The sequence below is a fragment of the Chionomys nivalis genome, chromosome X, assembly GCF_950005125.1.
Source record: "Chionomys nivalis chromosome X, mChiNiv1.1, whole genome shotgun sequence".
NCBI classification, from domain to species: domain Eukaryota; kingdom Metazoa; phylum Chordata; class Mammalia; order Rodentia; family Cricetidae; genus Chionomys; species Chionomys nivalis.
Window position 1 is genome coordinate 86603283 of NC_080112.1, and position 16076 is coordinate 86619358.

General features: G+C 30.9%; 1 protein-coding gene across 11 annotated transcripts in view; it reads left to right on the top strand.

Annotated features, from left to right (window-relative positions):
• The window catches only part of Pcdh11x (protocadherin 11 X-linked), a 596387-nt gene that overhangs the window by 30256 nt on the left and 550055 nt on the right, over window positions 1-16076 (top strand). For 10 of the 11 annotated variants that reach the window (XM_057760420.1, XM_057760424.1, XM_057760422.1 and 7 more), the window contains exon 2: window positions 5736-8231. In XM_057760420.1, the coding sequence (XP_057616403.1) occupies window positions 5736-8231 (2496 nt within the window). The remainder of the gene's footprint in view (window positions 1-5735; window positions 8232-16076) is intronic. The other variant, XM_057760430.1, reaches the window with a different exon arrangement.

Genomic DNA, 16076 nt, shown 5'->3' on the forward strand with positions numbered 1-16076 from the left:
AAGTAACCATAAGTATAGTTAGAATCTATTTTACTGGAAGTCCTGACCCTTGGTATTCAAGTCTGGCTGTACACTAAATTCAAGATATGGTCTGAAGAAAGTTATTACCTTTATTGAGTTTTAGTATTATTTCTGGACTAGGAAGACTAGGACATACTTGAAGGACTTTCAAAAATTATTTTTTAGTGATTTAACATACTATGTTTCTGTTTTATTATAAATTCTGCCCATATAACTTTTGAACAAGAAAATTTTTTTTTGTTTGTTTGTTTGGTTGGTTGGTTTTGGTTTTGGTTATGGTTTTTAATACAGGGTTTCTCTTTAACTCCTTTGGAGCCTGTCCTGGAACTCGCTCCATAGACCAGGTAGGCTTCAAACTCACAGAAATCTGCCTCTGTTTGACTCCTGAGTGCTGGGATTAAAGGCATGTACCACCACTGGCTGGCTCAGAACATATTTTTTAAAAAATGATAGCATCAATTAGGAATGGCATTTAATTAATGTAACATACCTAGGGATTAAAATTTGAAGCTTGAAGATATATTATTTAAAAGAAAATATGTTCAAATAAAATTTAACAGTAAAATCTCTGGTTCTTGTTTAATTTTGTATCAAATATTGACATAGTAAAACAAATTTCAGAATTATGAGTATGCTTAACCTTTGTAAATCTTAGAAACATAGAGAGAAAAGTGTATAAGCAGAAGCAAATACTACAAGAGAGAATTAGAATTTGAAATTAGCACACATACTCATCAAATATTGTGGGATTTCTTCTCTATTTGTTTCTTTTCTATATTTCACATTTGATCATTTCCATCTTTTTCTTTTTTGTGCTGGCCTGGATCTCAATATGTAGCCTAGGTTAACTTGAAACTCACAATCTTGTCTCACTATCCCAAATACTGTATATAAAGACATGTAACAACATGCCTAGCACATTTCCTATAAGTAAACATCTACATTTCCACAATTAAGTGAAGAATAGACAAAAAAAAAGAAAAAGAAAAAATGAAGAAAAATGAATGAAGAGGAATCCAATGGATGGATTTGTTTGATTTGTCAATTTGTTGTCAGGCAACAATAACCATTTCAGGGGTAGCATTGTGCGGTTGTTAATACATGTAACACATTCAATTTGGATATATATTTTAAATAATATGTAATGTTTATTTGTTTAATGGATTGAGCAGAGGTACATATCCATAAAATACAGAACTTAATAAAAATACTTTATAAAAATTTAAAATGTCTATTCATTTCCAAAAAGCAATTACAAACTGTTCCTAATGTTAAAATCTTTAAAACAAATGTACAGTGAAAAGAATTTCTTTGTACTAACACTAAAAATAATGAATAATATTATGGAAATATTTTGTTCATAATAAAATTTGCTAAATGCAGGTAATAAAATGAACATGTAGGATATTTTAAGAACTGTGTGACTTCACCCACGTTAGCACTATTAATATAAATATTTTTTATTTTTTAAAATAGGAATTTGATTTCTTACATATTATTCTATTTCCTTAACTATACATGTAATATAGGAAGTAATTTGTGGCTTCAGCATTATTGACACATATGTGATTAACAACTCAAACTCTTTTGTTTTAAATGTATTTTGTTGCATTTTTCTTCTCAGTGTTGTAAATGAATGGTGAAAGAAAAGCTGTAGAAATAGTACATTGAGTATAAATGGCAACATGCTATTTGAATATATAAATGACAGTTTTTATTATCTTTTGTAGTTTTAGACAACTTATAGAGCAAAAGGGACAACTATAGTGAAATGAAAGCAAATTCATTATAGCACCCTCCATTTTAAATGAGAATGTTAAGTACATTTCCCTACTGTTTTCTGAAATTGCAATATCACTGTAGGTTATTATTATTTTCATCTATTTCACTAGTACCTGCAGAAAAAAACTTTTAAAAGTCTGTTTAAAAAAAATCTTGCAGTAGCAAAAGAGGAGGAAGGGATTTTTTGTCTTGCCACCACCTTTCCTTCATCTCCAGAGTAAATGTCTTTATTTAATCTGTTTTAGAATCCAATCCCTTTGGAACTATTTTTAGTACTTACTGGCATTGTATGTATTTTCTGGGCAGCTGTACCAGATTTATGATATTGAAAGTGCTGTGTTATTTATTACCTTCCAGTAAGCAATGAAGTGGCGTTGTACACATGCATGTCTTTGATTCCACAGGATTCTCTATAGGATTAGAGTCTCAAATTTATCATTTTAATCATTTTAGCAGGGTTTTTATTTATTTGCCAGCTGGGATTTGCAACTCCAAAGGTTACTTTCTTACTCAAAAAGGAAATATAACTCACAGATTTAATGAACTATTTTGTTTTAAATGAAATTTTTTAAGTCGATAAAAAATGTTCTTGAACTTAATTAGAACTAACAATTTTATGTACTTGTAATCCATGTAATTTATGGCATCAAAATCTAAAACAATATTAAATGTTTCATTTAATGCCATTTTCTCTGTTTCAAATTTTGGTTGCACCTATATTTGTTTGAGAGATATAAGCTTTTATATTTTATAAGGAATACCCTGTTCACATATTACAAATATTTACCATTTCTTTACAAATAAATGTTTAAAAAATATTTTATAACTTTATTCATATTTAAAATTTTTATTTTATTATATTCTTTTTACAGATAGAAGTTATTTTATAGAATAATGTTTCATATAATCTTAATAATGTAAAATGCAAAAATAGATAAGTATACACATTGTGAATATTCCTTTGTCTACATAAATAAGAAAATAACTTTGAGAAAATAACTAGCTCCCCTCTTGTTTGAAAATTGGATCTACATTTTGAACTTATACATTTATCACTAAAACAAGTATTTGATGTGTTTAAGTGTGTTGAATGTTATATCCTTACACATTGTGCATATAAACAAAAAAATTCTTTTTTTATTTTCCTCTGTGCTTATCTGCCTTAGTGTGTTAAAGCTTAAATAAGTTACTTAGAGATCAATTTACATTACAAGCATGGAAGGTAGGAAGTTATATATAGATATTTAAATATTTGTGGAGGAGTATAATATTATGTTTGTAACAGATTGTGTTTTATACAGGAAAATATTACAGAGGCTGAAATGATGGCTCAACAGTTAAAAGTGCTTAAGTTGAGAACTCATGCTTGACTCCCAGCAACCATGTCTGGGACTTCCAACTTTAGATGTATCTGAAGATTCTGGCCTCCATAGCACCTACCAAAACAAATACACATACACAAACTTAAAAATACAAACAATCTAAATATAAAATCTTACATTTTTGAGTCATATAGTTTGATATGATGGAAGCAATATAAATATGTTGTCTGCACAAATCTACCACAATAGCTATAACTGGAGCTGTTGAAAGCCTAACATAATTGTACAAAAATAGAAACTGATTTTGAATTGCTTCTAATTTAATAAATTTAAATTTAAATGCTCCATTATATTGAAAATCATTCATTAAGAAAACACAGATTGATATTGAGGTCTTTGATCCATTTGGACTTGAGTTTTGTGCATGGTGATAGATATGGGTCTATTTTCATTCTTCTACAGGTTGACATCCAGTTGTGCCAGCACCATTTGTTGAAGATGCTTTCTTTCTTCCATTGTACACTTTTAGCTCCTTTATCGAAAATGAGGTGTTCATAGGTTTGTGGGTAAAAATCCGGGTCTTCTATATGATTCCATTGGTCGACTTCTCTGTTTTTATGCCAGTACCACGCTGTTTTCATTACTGTAGCTCTGTAATAGAGTTTGAAGTCAGGGATGGTAATGCCTCCAGAAGTTCCTTTATTGTATAAGATTGTTTTGGCTATTCTGGGTTTTTTAAAACCAGACTCTCTGAACATGGCGGACAATGACAGCTGACTAGAGGCCAAGGACAATGGCACGGAGTTTTGATCCTACTTCAGGTTCTGGCTTTGTGGGAGCCTAGACAGTTTGGATGTTCACCTTCCTAGATCTGGATGGAGGGGGGAGGACCTTGGACTTTCCACAGGGCAGGGAACCCTGACTGCTCCTGGGACTGGAGAGGGAGGAGAAGAGGGGGGAGGGGGAGAGGGGCGGGAGGAGGGGGAGGGAAATGGGAGGCGGGGAGGAGGCAGAAAATTTTTTTTTCAATAAAAAAAATTGTAAAAAAAAAGAAAACTATATGCAATAAGTACGAAGATATATACACTATTTACAGGCAATAAATATGTCAACAATGAAAAAAAAGAAAACACAGGAGAGAAATAGGTATGATATCCATCTTGAGCACTATAAAAACTCTTCTTATGATTATTTTAATTTCATTTAAAATAAAAAAAGGAGAGTCAGTATGATTTTGGAAATTTAATCTCATTTAATCTTTCTGAAAAATCAACTCAACTCAAATTTTAGATAAACTAAAATTGAAATATATATGCAGAAAATGAAGAAATATATAAGCTTGGTAATTATGATTTTAATAGTTTGACCAGTGTATACTTAAATCATAAACTGAAAAGTTAAATTCAAAATGCATTAACTTTGATTTTTCTTTGAAACCATATTATATGTTGGTTTCTCCTTATATTGCTCTCATTAAATAATGTTACCATGTAATACAGCTTCATAACTTTTATTTAAAATCTGTAAGTCAGCTTGCACACACCTTTAATCCCAGCACTTGGGAGGCAGAGGCAGATGGATCTTTTGAGTTCAAAGGAGCCTGGTCTACAAACGATAGTGCTAGTACAGACTCAAAAACTTCACAGAGAAACCCTGTCTCGAAAAGAAAAATAATCAGTCTCTTATTTTGCTGATGTCCTTAAATACTTTGAAAATCATTGATTTGCTGATGTCCTTAAATACTTTGAAAATCATTGATTTTTAGTTACGTTATACATTATTATTATATTAGTTAAATAATTTTACTTACCACCATATGCCCTATACTTATAGAAGAATTCCATGACCATTTTTGAAAGTCACTTTTGATATGTCTACAACTAACAGAATATAGTTGCAAATTGAGAAATTGTATAAATTACAATTATAAGCAATGAAAATTTAAGCCTTCCTAAGATTCTATTTGTATCACATCATAAAAAGTTAATTACTTATTACATGCCCATATTTTATTTTTCTTAATAATAATAAACATTATGTTTATTAATATTTCACATTCATATAAAACATTTTTCAAAAAATGTGACCTATAAGAAATAATAAATTTCAGTTTGCCAATCTCTCACTAAATATAAATAAAACATGAAAACATTTTCTTTCCTATAAAAAGAGAAGTCAACAAAATATAAATAGGATGCTCATTTTTATTTAATTTATTTTAAAATGTTATATAAGTTGTCATATTTAAGTATATGTGTTTAAAATGATAATCAGTGGTAGCTTCATTATCGTATGAAAGTTCAGGAATAGTCTTTTCCAAAATTCTTTACATTTCTTCTGGAAATGTGAATATTTACTATCAGAAATTCTTTGTATTAAATGTATTAAAAAATTAATAACTTGCTTGTGGTTGCAATGTTAACTATAGACCAAGTTAAAATTCAGAACAAATTTTTTGGTATCAGTTTCAGAGGCTATCCTAAAGTCCCATGGATCTTAGATATTGGAAATCATTATCATTTCATGTTTTAGCATAAATTTAATTATAATTTACAATATATGTGGTATTGTATATTAATATAATTTAAATTATCATTCCATATTTTCTAGGGGCAAAATATTTTTGGTCTTGATGTCACTGAAACACCAGAAGGAGACAAGATGCCACAGCTGATTGTTCAAAAGGAGTTAGATAGAGAAGAGAAGGATACCTATGTGATGAAAGTAAAAGTTGAAGATGGTGGATTTCCTCAAAGATCCAGTACAGCTATTTTGCAAGTAAGTGTTGCTGATACAAATGACAATGGGCCAGTCTTCTTAGAGAGTGAAATTGAAGTCAGTATACCAGAGGATGCTCCTGTAGGTTCTTCAGTGACACAGCTCCACGCCACAGATGCTGATATAGGTGAAAATGCCAGAATTCACTTTTATTTCAGCAATCTAGTCTCCAACCTTGCTAAGAGACTCTTTCACCTTAATACCACCACTGGACTTATCACTGTCAAAGAACCACTGGATAGAGAAGAATCACCAAGCCACAAATTACTGGTTTTGGCAACTGATGGTGGATCAACACCAGCAAGAGCTATGGTTCTGGTAAATGTTACAGATATCAATGATAATGCCCCATCAATTGACATAAGATACATTGTTAATCCAACCAATGGCACTGTGCTTCTTTCAGAGAATGCTCCACTTAACACGAAAATTGCTCTCATAACTGTCATGGATAAAGATTCTGAACATAATGGTAGAGTGACATGCTTCACAGATCATGAAGTTCCTTTCAGATTACGGCCAGTGTTCAGTAATCAGTTCCTCTTGGAAACTGCTGCATTTCTTGACTTTGAGTCCACAAGAGAATATGCTATCAAATTACTGGCTGCTGATGCTGGCAAACCTCCTTTGAATCAGTCATCCATGCTCCTGATCAAAGTAAAAGATGAAAATGACAATGCTCCAGTTTTCACCCAGTCTTTTATAAGCCTTTCTGTTCCAGAGAATAATTCTCCTGGTGCACAGTTGACAAAAGTCAGTGCAACAGATGCAGACAGTGGACGTAATGCTGAAATAAACTACCTGCTAGGTTTTGATGCACCACCTGAATTTGACCTGGATCGTCGTACAGGCATCCTGACTGCAGTGAAGAAATTGGATAGAGAAAAACAAGAAAAATATTACTTTACAGTTCTTGCACAGGACAATGGAATTCCACCCTTAATGTCCAATGCCACTGTCTTTGTGACTGTTCTTGACCAGAATGATAACAGCCCAATTTTCACTCACAATGAGTACAATTTCTATGTCCCTGAGAACCTTCCAAGACATGGCACAGTAGGACTAATCACTGTGACTGATCCTGATTATGGAGAGAATTCTGCAGTTACTCTCTCCATCTTAGATGTGAATAATCAATTCTCTATTGATCCACAGACTGGTGTCATCCGACCAAATATTTCATTTGACAGAGAAAAGCAAGAATCCTACACTTTCTATGTAAAGGCTGAGGATGGTGGTAGGGTATCACGTTCTTCCACTGCTAAAGTAACCATAAATGTGGTTGATGTGAATGATAACAAACCTATTTTTATTGACCCTCCTTCCAATTACTCCTATGAATGGGTTCCACCATCCACAAATCCTGGTACAGTCATCTTTAAGGTTGTTGCAATTGACAATGATACTGGCATAAATGCTGAGCTTCGTTACAGCATTGTTGGAGGAAACACAAAAGGACTGTTTATGATTGAACAGATATCAGGCAACATCACATTGAAAGATAAATGTGTTGTTTCAGATCTTGGTTTACACAGAGTGATAGTCAAAGCTAAGGATTTAGGACAACCTGATTCTCTCTTCAATATTGTAAATGTCAATCTGTTTGTGAATGAGTCAGTGCCCAATACTACACTGATTTATGAACTGGTACGCAAAAGCATCGACTCACCTGCGACTGAAAGTACTGAAACAACTAATGCATCCTCTCCAACAACTGACTATGTGAAGATAATGGTTGCCATTGTTGCTGGCACCATAACTGTCGTCTTAGTGATTTTCATCACTGCTGTAGTAAGATGTCGCCAATCCCCACACCTTAAAGCCTCTCAGAAAAACAAACAAAATTCTGAGTGGGTTACTCCAAACCCAGAAAACAGGCAAATGATCATGATGAAGAAGAAGAAGAAGAAAAAGAAGAAGCATCCCCCTAAGAACCTGCTTCTTAATTTTGTTACTATTGAAGAAGCAAAGCCAGATGATGCAGACAATGATAGACCCAGTGTGACACTGGACCTTCCCATTGAACTTGAAGAGCAAACCATGGGCAAATACAACTGGGGCACTACACCTACTACTTTCAAGCCTGAAAGCCCTGATTTGGCTAGACACTACAAATCTGCCTCTCCTCAGCCTGCATTCCAGATCCAACCTGAAACGCCCCTGAACTCAAAGCACCACATCATCCAGGAACTGCCTCTTGATAATACTTTCGTAGGCTGCGATTCCATCTCTAAGTGCTCTTCCAGCAGTTCTGATCCCTACAGTGTTTCTGAGTGCAGCTATTCAGTGACAACCTTCAAGACCCCTGTATCGGTACATGCTAGACCGGTAGGTAATCCACGTTTCTAAGTAATCTTTCTAATTTACTATTCTCATTCTTTTCCCTTGATATAGGATTATAAAGAGCATTGATTTATAGTAGCTATCAATATTAATGATATATGAAATATGAATATATCAATCATATTGCACATAATATTAAAATAGGATTATGAGTTCATTTCAATTTGGTAGACAAAGTAAAATGAATACTAAGTTAGAAAAATATGGCATATACTGATGATTATAATAAGGGTAATTTTTCTGTAGGTGGCAGCATAATGTAGATTTCTTGAATACATACTATAAAATTGAATAATAATGATTATAGAACTATCTGTTTTAACATCTTTTCCACTAGAATCAGAAAAGCCTGAGCTTCTTTTTTTTAATTTTTTTTAATGATTTATTTAACTTTATTTTATGTGCATTGGTGTGAAGGTGTCAGATCTTGTGGAACTGCATTTTCAGACAGCTGTGAGCTGCCATGTGGGTGCTGGGAATTGAACCCAGGTCCTCTGGAAGAGCAATCAGTGCTCTTAACCGCTGAGCCATATCTCCAGCCCCAAGCCTGAGCTTCTTGTTCCATAGGAAAGCTTTTTCAAATGTGATAAGAGCTCTCAATACAAATGGTTTTGTGAACTCTAGCTTTATGTGGGTGAATATATAGATGTCTGTGGTAGTTAAATGATATGAACCTATCCACCACCTCTTCCTTTTGAAATTATGTCACTAACTCTCAGCAATGAAGAGTTTCACTTTTATATTAGGAATTCAAAATTATTTTGGCTCATCAAACTTGCTTTCTCATGGTAAAGCTTTAAAATTGTTTAAGAAAGTGGAGCCATGCTCATTCTTATCTTTAAGCCAAAAAATGAAATAGGCAAGCATATTTAATTTAGGTTACCACTTAAATATTTACATATTTCAAAGTCTTTCAGGAAACATTCTTGAAAGATACTGACTTTTGGTAAAATTGAATATGATAGCTTTGCCTAATGGTCACAAATGGAAATAAGAGCATATTAAGAACCTAGAAATCTGTGCACAATAATCTAAAGCCCAATACATTTTTAAAAAAAGAGTTTATACACTGATTTTTAAATTAGTATTCCAGGGAGAAATAAGTGAAAATTTATCTAGAAATTCATGAATAAATTATATGAATTAGTAAGTTATTTCTTTAATAAATTTAAGTGATAGAATTTATCTATATTTTTCTCTAAAAGTCATACTACTGCTGATTTTATTGTTTCAACTGTGTAATTCAGTAAGTTAGTCACCTCATTTGCATTTAATAGATATGCTTAACTTATTCAGACTTAATATAATGGTTACAAACCCAAAAATATATTCCTTTTCATTGAAAGTTTCTCATACTGACTGAAAGAAGTCTATCATATTCAAGAAAACAGTGAAAATAACTGATTATAATTTGAGGAAAAGCTTGAATACTAAAGATCATTGAGGATATATACAATTAAAAAGGAGAATGATATTAATGCCTTTCTCTTAATAATACACTGGATGCAAGATATTAATTTCATAATAAGTCTATTTTTACTGTAATAGACCCATCATTGCATAATGCTACAAAGATAATAGAACCCTAGTCATTGTGTAGGAATCCTGCTATGCTTTGAATGAAATAAGAGTGGTTTTTACAGTTTGGATAAGTTCCATGATTCTTTACTACATCATTGACAAATGTATTAGGTGGCCAGTATCTTCAGAGTGTGTTTTTTCTTATATTTAAGCATTCAAAGGGGAACTCTAGTTTTGAGTATTATCACAATTACTCTGTTCATTAGCATTATTTCTTCATAAGAATATCTATTATCAACAACACTTTAATAGTATTCATTTTTCTACAAACATTTTTACTGAGCTTGATTTCTCACTTGCTTTGAAAAATGTATGCTGAGTGTTTGTGAACTGCATTTGCAATTCATAACTTTCATTGTATTGTCCCAATAAATTTGTAAAATTTTTTTCACAACTATTTTAAGAAAATAGAATTTTTTCATACAGAAGGATTATTTGATTATGTAAACATGTGATGACACAGATAAAACAGAAAATTATGTATTTTCTAGGTATTCTTATCTTTTCGTGCTCTTATTTTATAATTTCCAAAATTGAATGAAATTTAAACCCTGAACGCGCCCGATCTCGTCTGTTTTGTATATTTTTAAAGCACATATAAGTGATACCTGTTTATCTATGCATCTATCTGTCTATGCATCTATCTATCTATCTGTCTGTCTATCTATCTATCTATCTATCTATCTATCTATCTATCTATCTATCTATCTATCTCTCATCTCCTTAGTGAGTTAGGCAAAACATAAGAAGTGCCACTGAAAATGAATTACTCATTATTATTAGCATTTTACTAACTGAATAGTTTATCATTGAATCACATTATTTTTGTGAATCTTTTCACAACTAAAAATAATAAATCAATTGTATACTTTGTGTCAGTAGTTACAGTTGTTTTACTTCCTTAATGGATATCTTCTTCATATGACTTGGATAATTGTAGCAACATAAATTTAACCATTAGACTAATCTGAATATACTTACATTTTGTTCTACCTTTGAAATGTTTTTTGCACTTTTGGAATACTCTTTAATTTAGAACTAATATCAGGAGAAGTGCCTTATATTCACTGGCATTGAAGAAAGCTAATAAGATAAATAATCACAGAGAAAGGAGCTTATGTAAACATTTACATTCAGTCAGTATTAACAATGATAAAATAAAATTTGCAAAAAACAAGTATGTCAGATTATAGAATCTAAAAAAATTCATTTTTCCTTGAGGAAATTTTGGGAAAAAAATGAATTAAAAACATTTCTGCCAGAAGTCAGAAACAATCCTATTTGTTACATTAAGTGAGGAATATTTTTCAAAAAGAGTACTTAGTGTTATGTTTACACTTAGCTGATTAGTCAACCATTTAAAAATAAGCATGTAGAGAAAGGTGTTCTAGCAGAAATTTTACAGTTTATAAATGAAAGTATACAATTTACTTAGCTTTGTTATGACTCCAGTGTTTGGAAAAACTGAGGAACATTGCTTGTATATCATGAATATATTGGATAGAATCTCTTCCATCTGAGAAATATTTTTCCCTTTCTGTCATCAATTTCCATGAGTATAATAGAAGGACTTTTTATACATATCCTAGTAGAAATGTAAGACTTGAAACTAAAGAGAGAAAAATTATGTAGACTATCTTCTATTAACATCATTGAGTAGTTTAGATGGTAATTTTGGTATGATCATAGAAAATTATAAGTATAAACAGTTATTTTGAATTAACCTTGTTTTATGTTCAAGATGCATATGGTAAGAACAGTTTTGGTTAATATAGCTCTCTTCTTCAAATAATACAATGAAAGCAATGAATTTAAGCAATAAAAAGGAGAACTAGAGTGAAAGTACCATTTTAAGGGTCTTCTATATACCATTCAATGTCTTTTTCATTGATTTGATGTAGGATCTCTGTATGTAGCACAGACCTGGGTGTCCTCCAACTTCATTTCCACTCTACCCCAGCCCGAAAGTTCCATAAAATTCTATTATTTCAATTTAGAAACTCTCAAAGCTCAAACTTTTACAGATAAGATAAAATGTATAAAATGTCAAGGGACAGTTTGAGATGACTCAGCGGATTATGTGCCTATGGTGTAAGTATAAGGAACCAAGTTTAGAGTCCAGATCATATTTAAGAAACTCTACAATGGCACTTGCTTGTTAAAACAGAATTGAGAGAGGGAAAAGAGACAGGCAGATCTCCAAAGCTCTTAGGCCAATCAGTCTGTCTAACTAAATGGATAATATCCAGGTTTTTAGGGATATGTTCTTTCATAAAATAAAAGTGGACAACAATAGAGGAAAGACACCTGATTTTAACATCTGGCTTCCACATGAACAGCCACAAACAAGCATGGGCACCACAAAATGTAGGTGCAAATATCCACACTAGCAATATCGTGAAATATACATATGCAGAATATTGGAATGTTTGGATAGTTACCACTCATGAACTGATGCATGCTATATATAAGACATTAGACTAAGCTTGAAATAAGATTACCAAACATTGTTTCTGTGTATCAGTATCTTTGTATATCAACTCTAGCCAGATAGCATGATTTATAATGAGTCTTACAACACAACCATCTGATTTTGATAGCGTGTTATTTTTCTTGCTCTAGACTGATTCCAAGACATCAACTATTTAAATCTGCAGTGAGATATAACTTTCTAGGAATAACATAATTGCATTCCTTTCCCAAAATATTTCAATAATTTATGATATAAAATTTGACCAGGCTAATTAATTTTGTAATTTGTATTTCTTCACAAAGTCAAGCAAAACAAAACAACCTTAAAAATTACGTCCCACATAACCACAAGATTTTTATTAGTTTTAAATTGGCAACTATAAATTTAAAGATAAATTAAAATTTCTGGAAGAAGAAATGCATTACTTTAGTTATTCATATTGCTTTTGTTTACTTGCTTAGATATTAATAACTGTGATGTAATGCAATGATGCCTTTGTGTAATACTGGTGGGTGGTATATTATTTGTGAAATTTGCAATTACCTGTCCTTTGTGATTAATGAAGACTTTAAACATTATCTCTTGAAGTTTGGAAGTGAAGGTGAAGTATTCATTAAAGTTACCCTGTGAAAGATATCCAGGGTAAGAAAAATTGTTAATGAAAATTAAATCAAAACTACAACAAAATGAAAGAAATCTATAGACCAAGGTATTCGAAACATGCATTATCATTGTTACTGAGAAAACAATTATTACCTCTGGTATTTTAAAGATTTGTATGATGTAAAATAATGTCTTAATTTTTACATTGATCATAACCATATTTTCCAGTAATTTAGTTATTAAAAGTAATTTTTGCAGTTAACATGATTCATCTCATACATATCCATTTAAAATGAAGGAAATTTTATAAAAATTGTAAAATTCTTCGTACTCCCTATTTCGGTGTTTCTGTTATTAAGAAACAGAATTCCATTCATATGACAATAGAAACAAAGATTCAGAGATCACATTTTAATATGATTATATATGAACTTTGAAAATCTCTAGGAAAAATTTGTGACACCATGAATGGATCTATTTTATTTGACTGATGGTAAATTGTTGACTACAGACCATTGCTCTTAGTAATTTATCTTTTAAAGGTCAGTCTCTTTTCACAGTGCTTTTTGATTAGCTCCTTTTTTCAAAATAATTGGATGCCTCAGATGCAGTATAACCTATGTTTTATTTGAGAAAGAATGACAGAACATGTTTTTATTTATTATTCTTTAAGATCTTTATGTCTTGCTAATACTACTAACAGAATTAAAACAAAAACACAAAACCCCTTATTACATCTTCATATAAAATGGGAGCATAAAGGAACATATAGCCATCATATAATATCTTATTTAAAAATATTCTTTCAAATTCTAAATTATGTATTTTCATGAGTATGTAGATATTATTCTTACATATGTACATTAATATTAGTGTGTTATATGAACTGTTCCTTTTTTGATGATATTTAGATGCTGCTATTGTTATATCTAGGGTTTCATGTTAATACAGTTCTCAAATATTTAATATTAGGAAATAGTTTAAATTATGATGATATTAAATTAATTGAACACTTATATTGTCTGGTTGTTTAAAATTTATGTAGTTGATTATAATGACTGGAAGAACAATGATTTGATTAGTAATTTAAAATGTCATGTGCATTATAATATATCTACTTATTAATTCTTGTTGATAATATATAAAAGTAAAACTTAACTTTACACATGCTGTTTACATGAAACTGCTTTTTATGAGACCTATTGCTTCTTCTTGATTAATGAGCTATCCAATTCAAATTATTCCATAGACTGTAAAAGTCTAGTCAATCTAATATACCACTAAGGTCAAAGTTATAGAGGACTAAGATATATTATATATGGGCACATTTCTAAAATAAGCTGTCTATTAATTTACTTTAAATAAGAAAGTCTAAGAAAGTGAATCAAAAGTTTAAACATAAAGAAAACCAGCTCACAAATTACAGTCAGAAAGATCCTAGATAACAATGAGGACCCTAAGAAAGACATACATAGACCTAATCTACATGGGATGTAGAAAAAGACAAGAACTCCTGAGTAAATTGGGAGCATGGGGACCTTAGGAGAAGGTTGAAGGGGAGGGCAGAGGCAGGGAGGGGATCAGAGAAAAATGGAGAGCTCAATAAAAATCAATAAAAAAGTTCAAATGTTCTATGATATGCTACTGTGACTTATGAGAATTTTGTATGCAATCATTGTATAAATATACTTTAAGTTGTGTTGTGATTAGCAGTGTTTTCTTCATTTTTTCTACACTGAGAATTAAGGGCAAGTACTTTATTTTTGTTTTATTTTGTTGGCTTCTTTATGATTTTATTTGACATTATCTCTTAGTTTTTTGCTGTAAAAAAAGGTAAAGAGTCTCAAATTTTATTTGAGACTATCTCTTAGGTTTTTTTTTCTATAAAAAAAGGTGACTATCTTAAGATAGTCAATGATTGTTTTCTTAAAAGATTTCTCAATGGCTTTTCAATGTTGTCATTGCACATGATTTAAAAAAATGACTTTATATTTAAAGCCATGACTATCTCTTAGAACACTGCTTCTTTGAGAAAAGAATGTCTAAATTGATTTTTTCCTAGATCCTTTAGCTATTAGAAAGATAGGAAATGTTAAAGTCTAATTGTTATAAGAAAAATAAACTATGAACTTAGTTTATAAATAATAGGTAGATTAGTTGATGAGTTGAAGTGTGAGATTTTCTTCACTATAAACACTAAAAGAACTATTTTGATTAAAATATATTTTGTATATATCAAAACTAAATTTTACTTTTATTTTCTAAAGTAAGGTATTCAAGCAATTATACTTCTAATATCATTTTTCCATTTGAAATATATAACTTATGTATTCATGTCAATTTCCATTATTTATGTTTTCTATTATCCTTATTAGTGACCCTTACCACATTGTAAATGAAAGTGGGTGCACTTTAGAAACTTTTAAATTTAAATTTATTCAACCACTGTTTTGAATAATGTTTACTAGTATTTTAATTTCAGCAGAAAATACTCCTGCCAAACTTTCTGTTTAAACATTCACACTCATTCCCGTTAGACACTCACATTCAAGTTGCACTAGACACTCCCACTCAAGTCACATTAGACATTCCCACTCAAATCACATTCACATTAGATATTCTCACCCATTCCCATTAGACATTCCAATACTTGTCACATTTTGCGAACACTTCTTATTGGTTTATTTATGTAAAGGATCTGTCCTTGATTTATCAAGTTGCATTTCATATTAAATATTGTAATTGTTTAAGTTTCAACAATATTCAAAGGTGCTATAATAACAAAGTTGTATAAATGTTCATGGTTTTTAAGAGTATTATTGTCAGTTTTTTCTTTTTTATGAACTATGGATATCTGGATATGAATTGTGATTCAACATTGTATTTATAATTATTGAGTTTTCAAATGCTTTTGTAGCCATAGGCTTTTAATCTTATTTTCTGTGTAATGCATATTTGTTTTAGAAAAATGTAGAATTTAGATATGAATAATTTGTCTTTATTTTATACTATATCAGGAAAATTATTATCATTTACTAGAATTCTAGTTTGAAAGTTTAATTAGTTTAGAAAGCAGTTATTTTACAGGTATAAGATCATTCTCTGTGAAACTTTGGCAGCACATGTCCTAAAATTACAATGATAGAGAGAAGATTAACTTGTCCATATGCAAG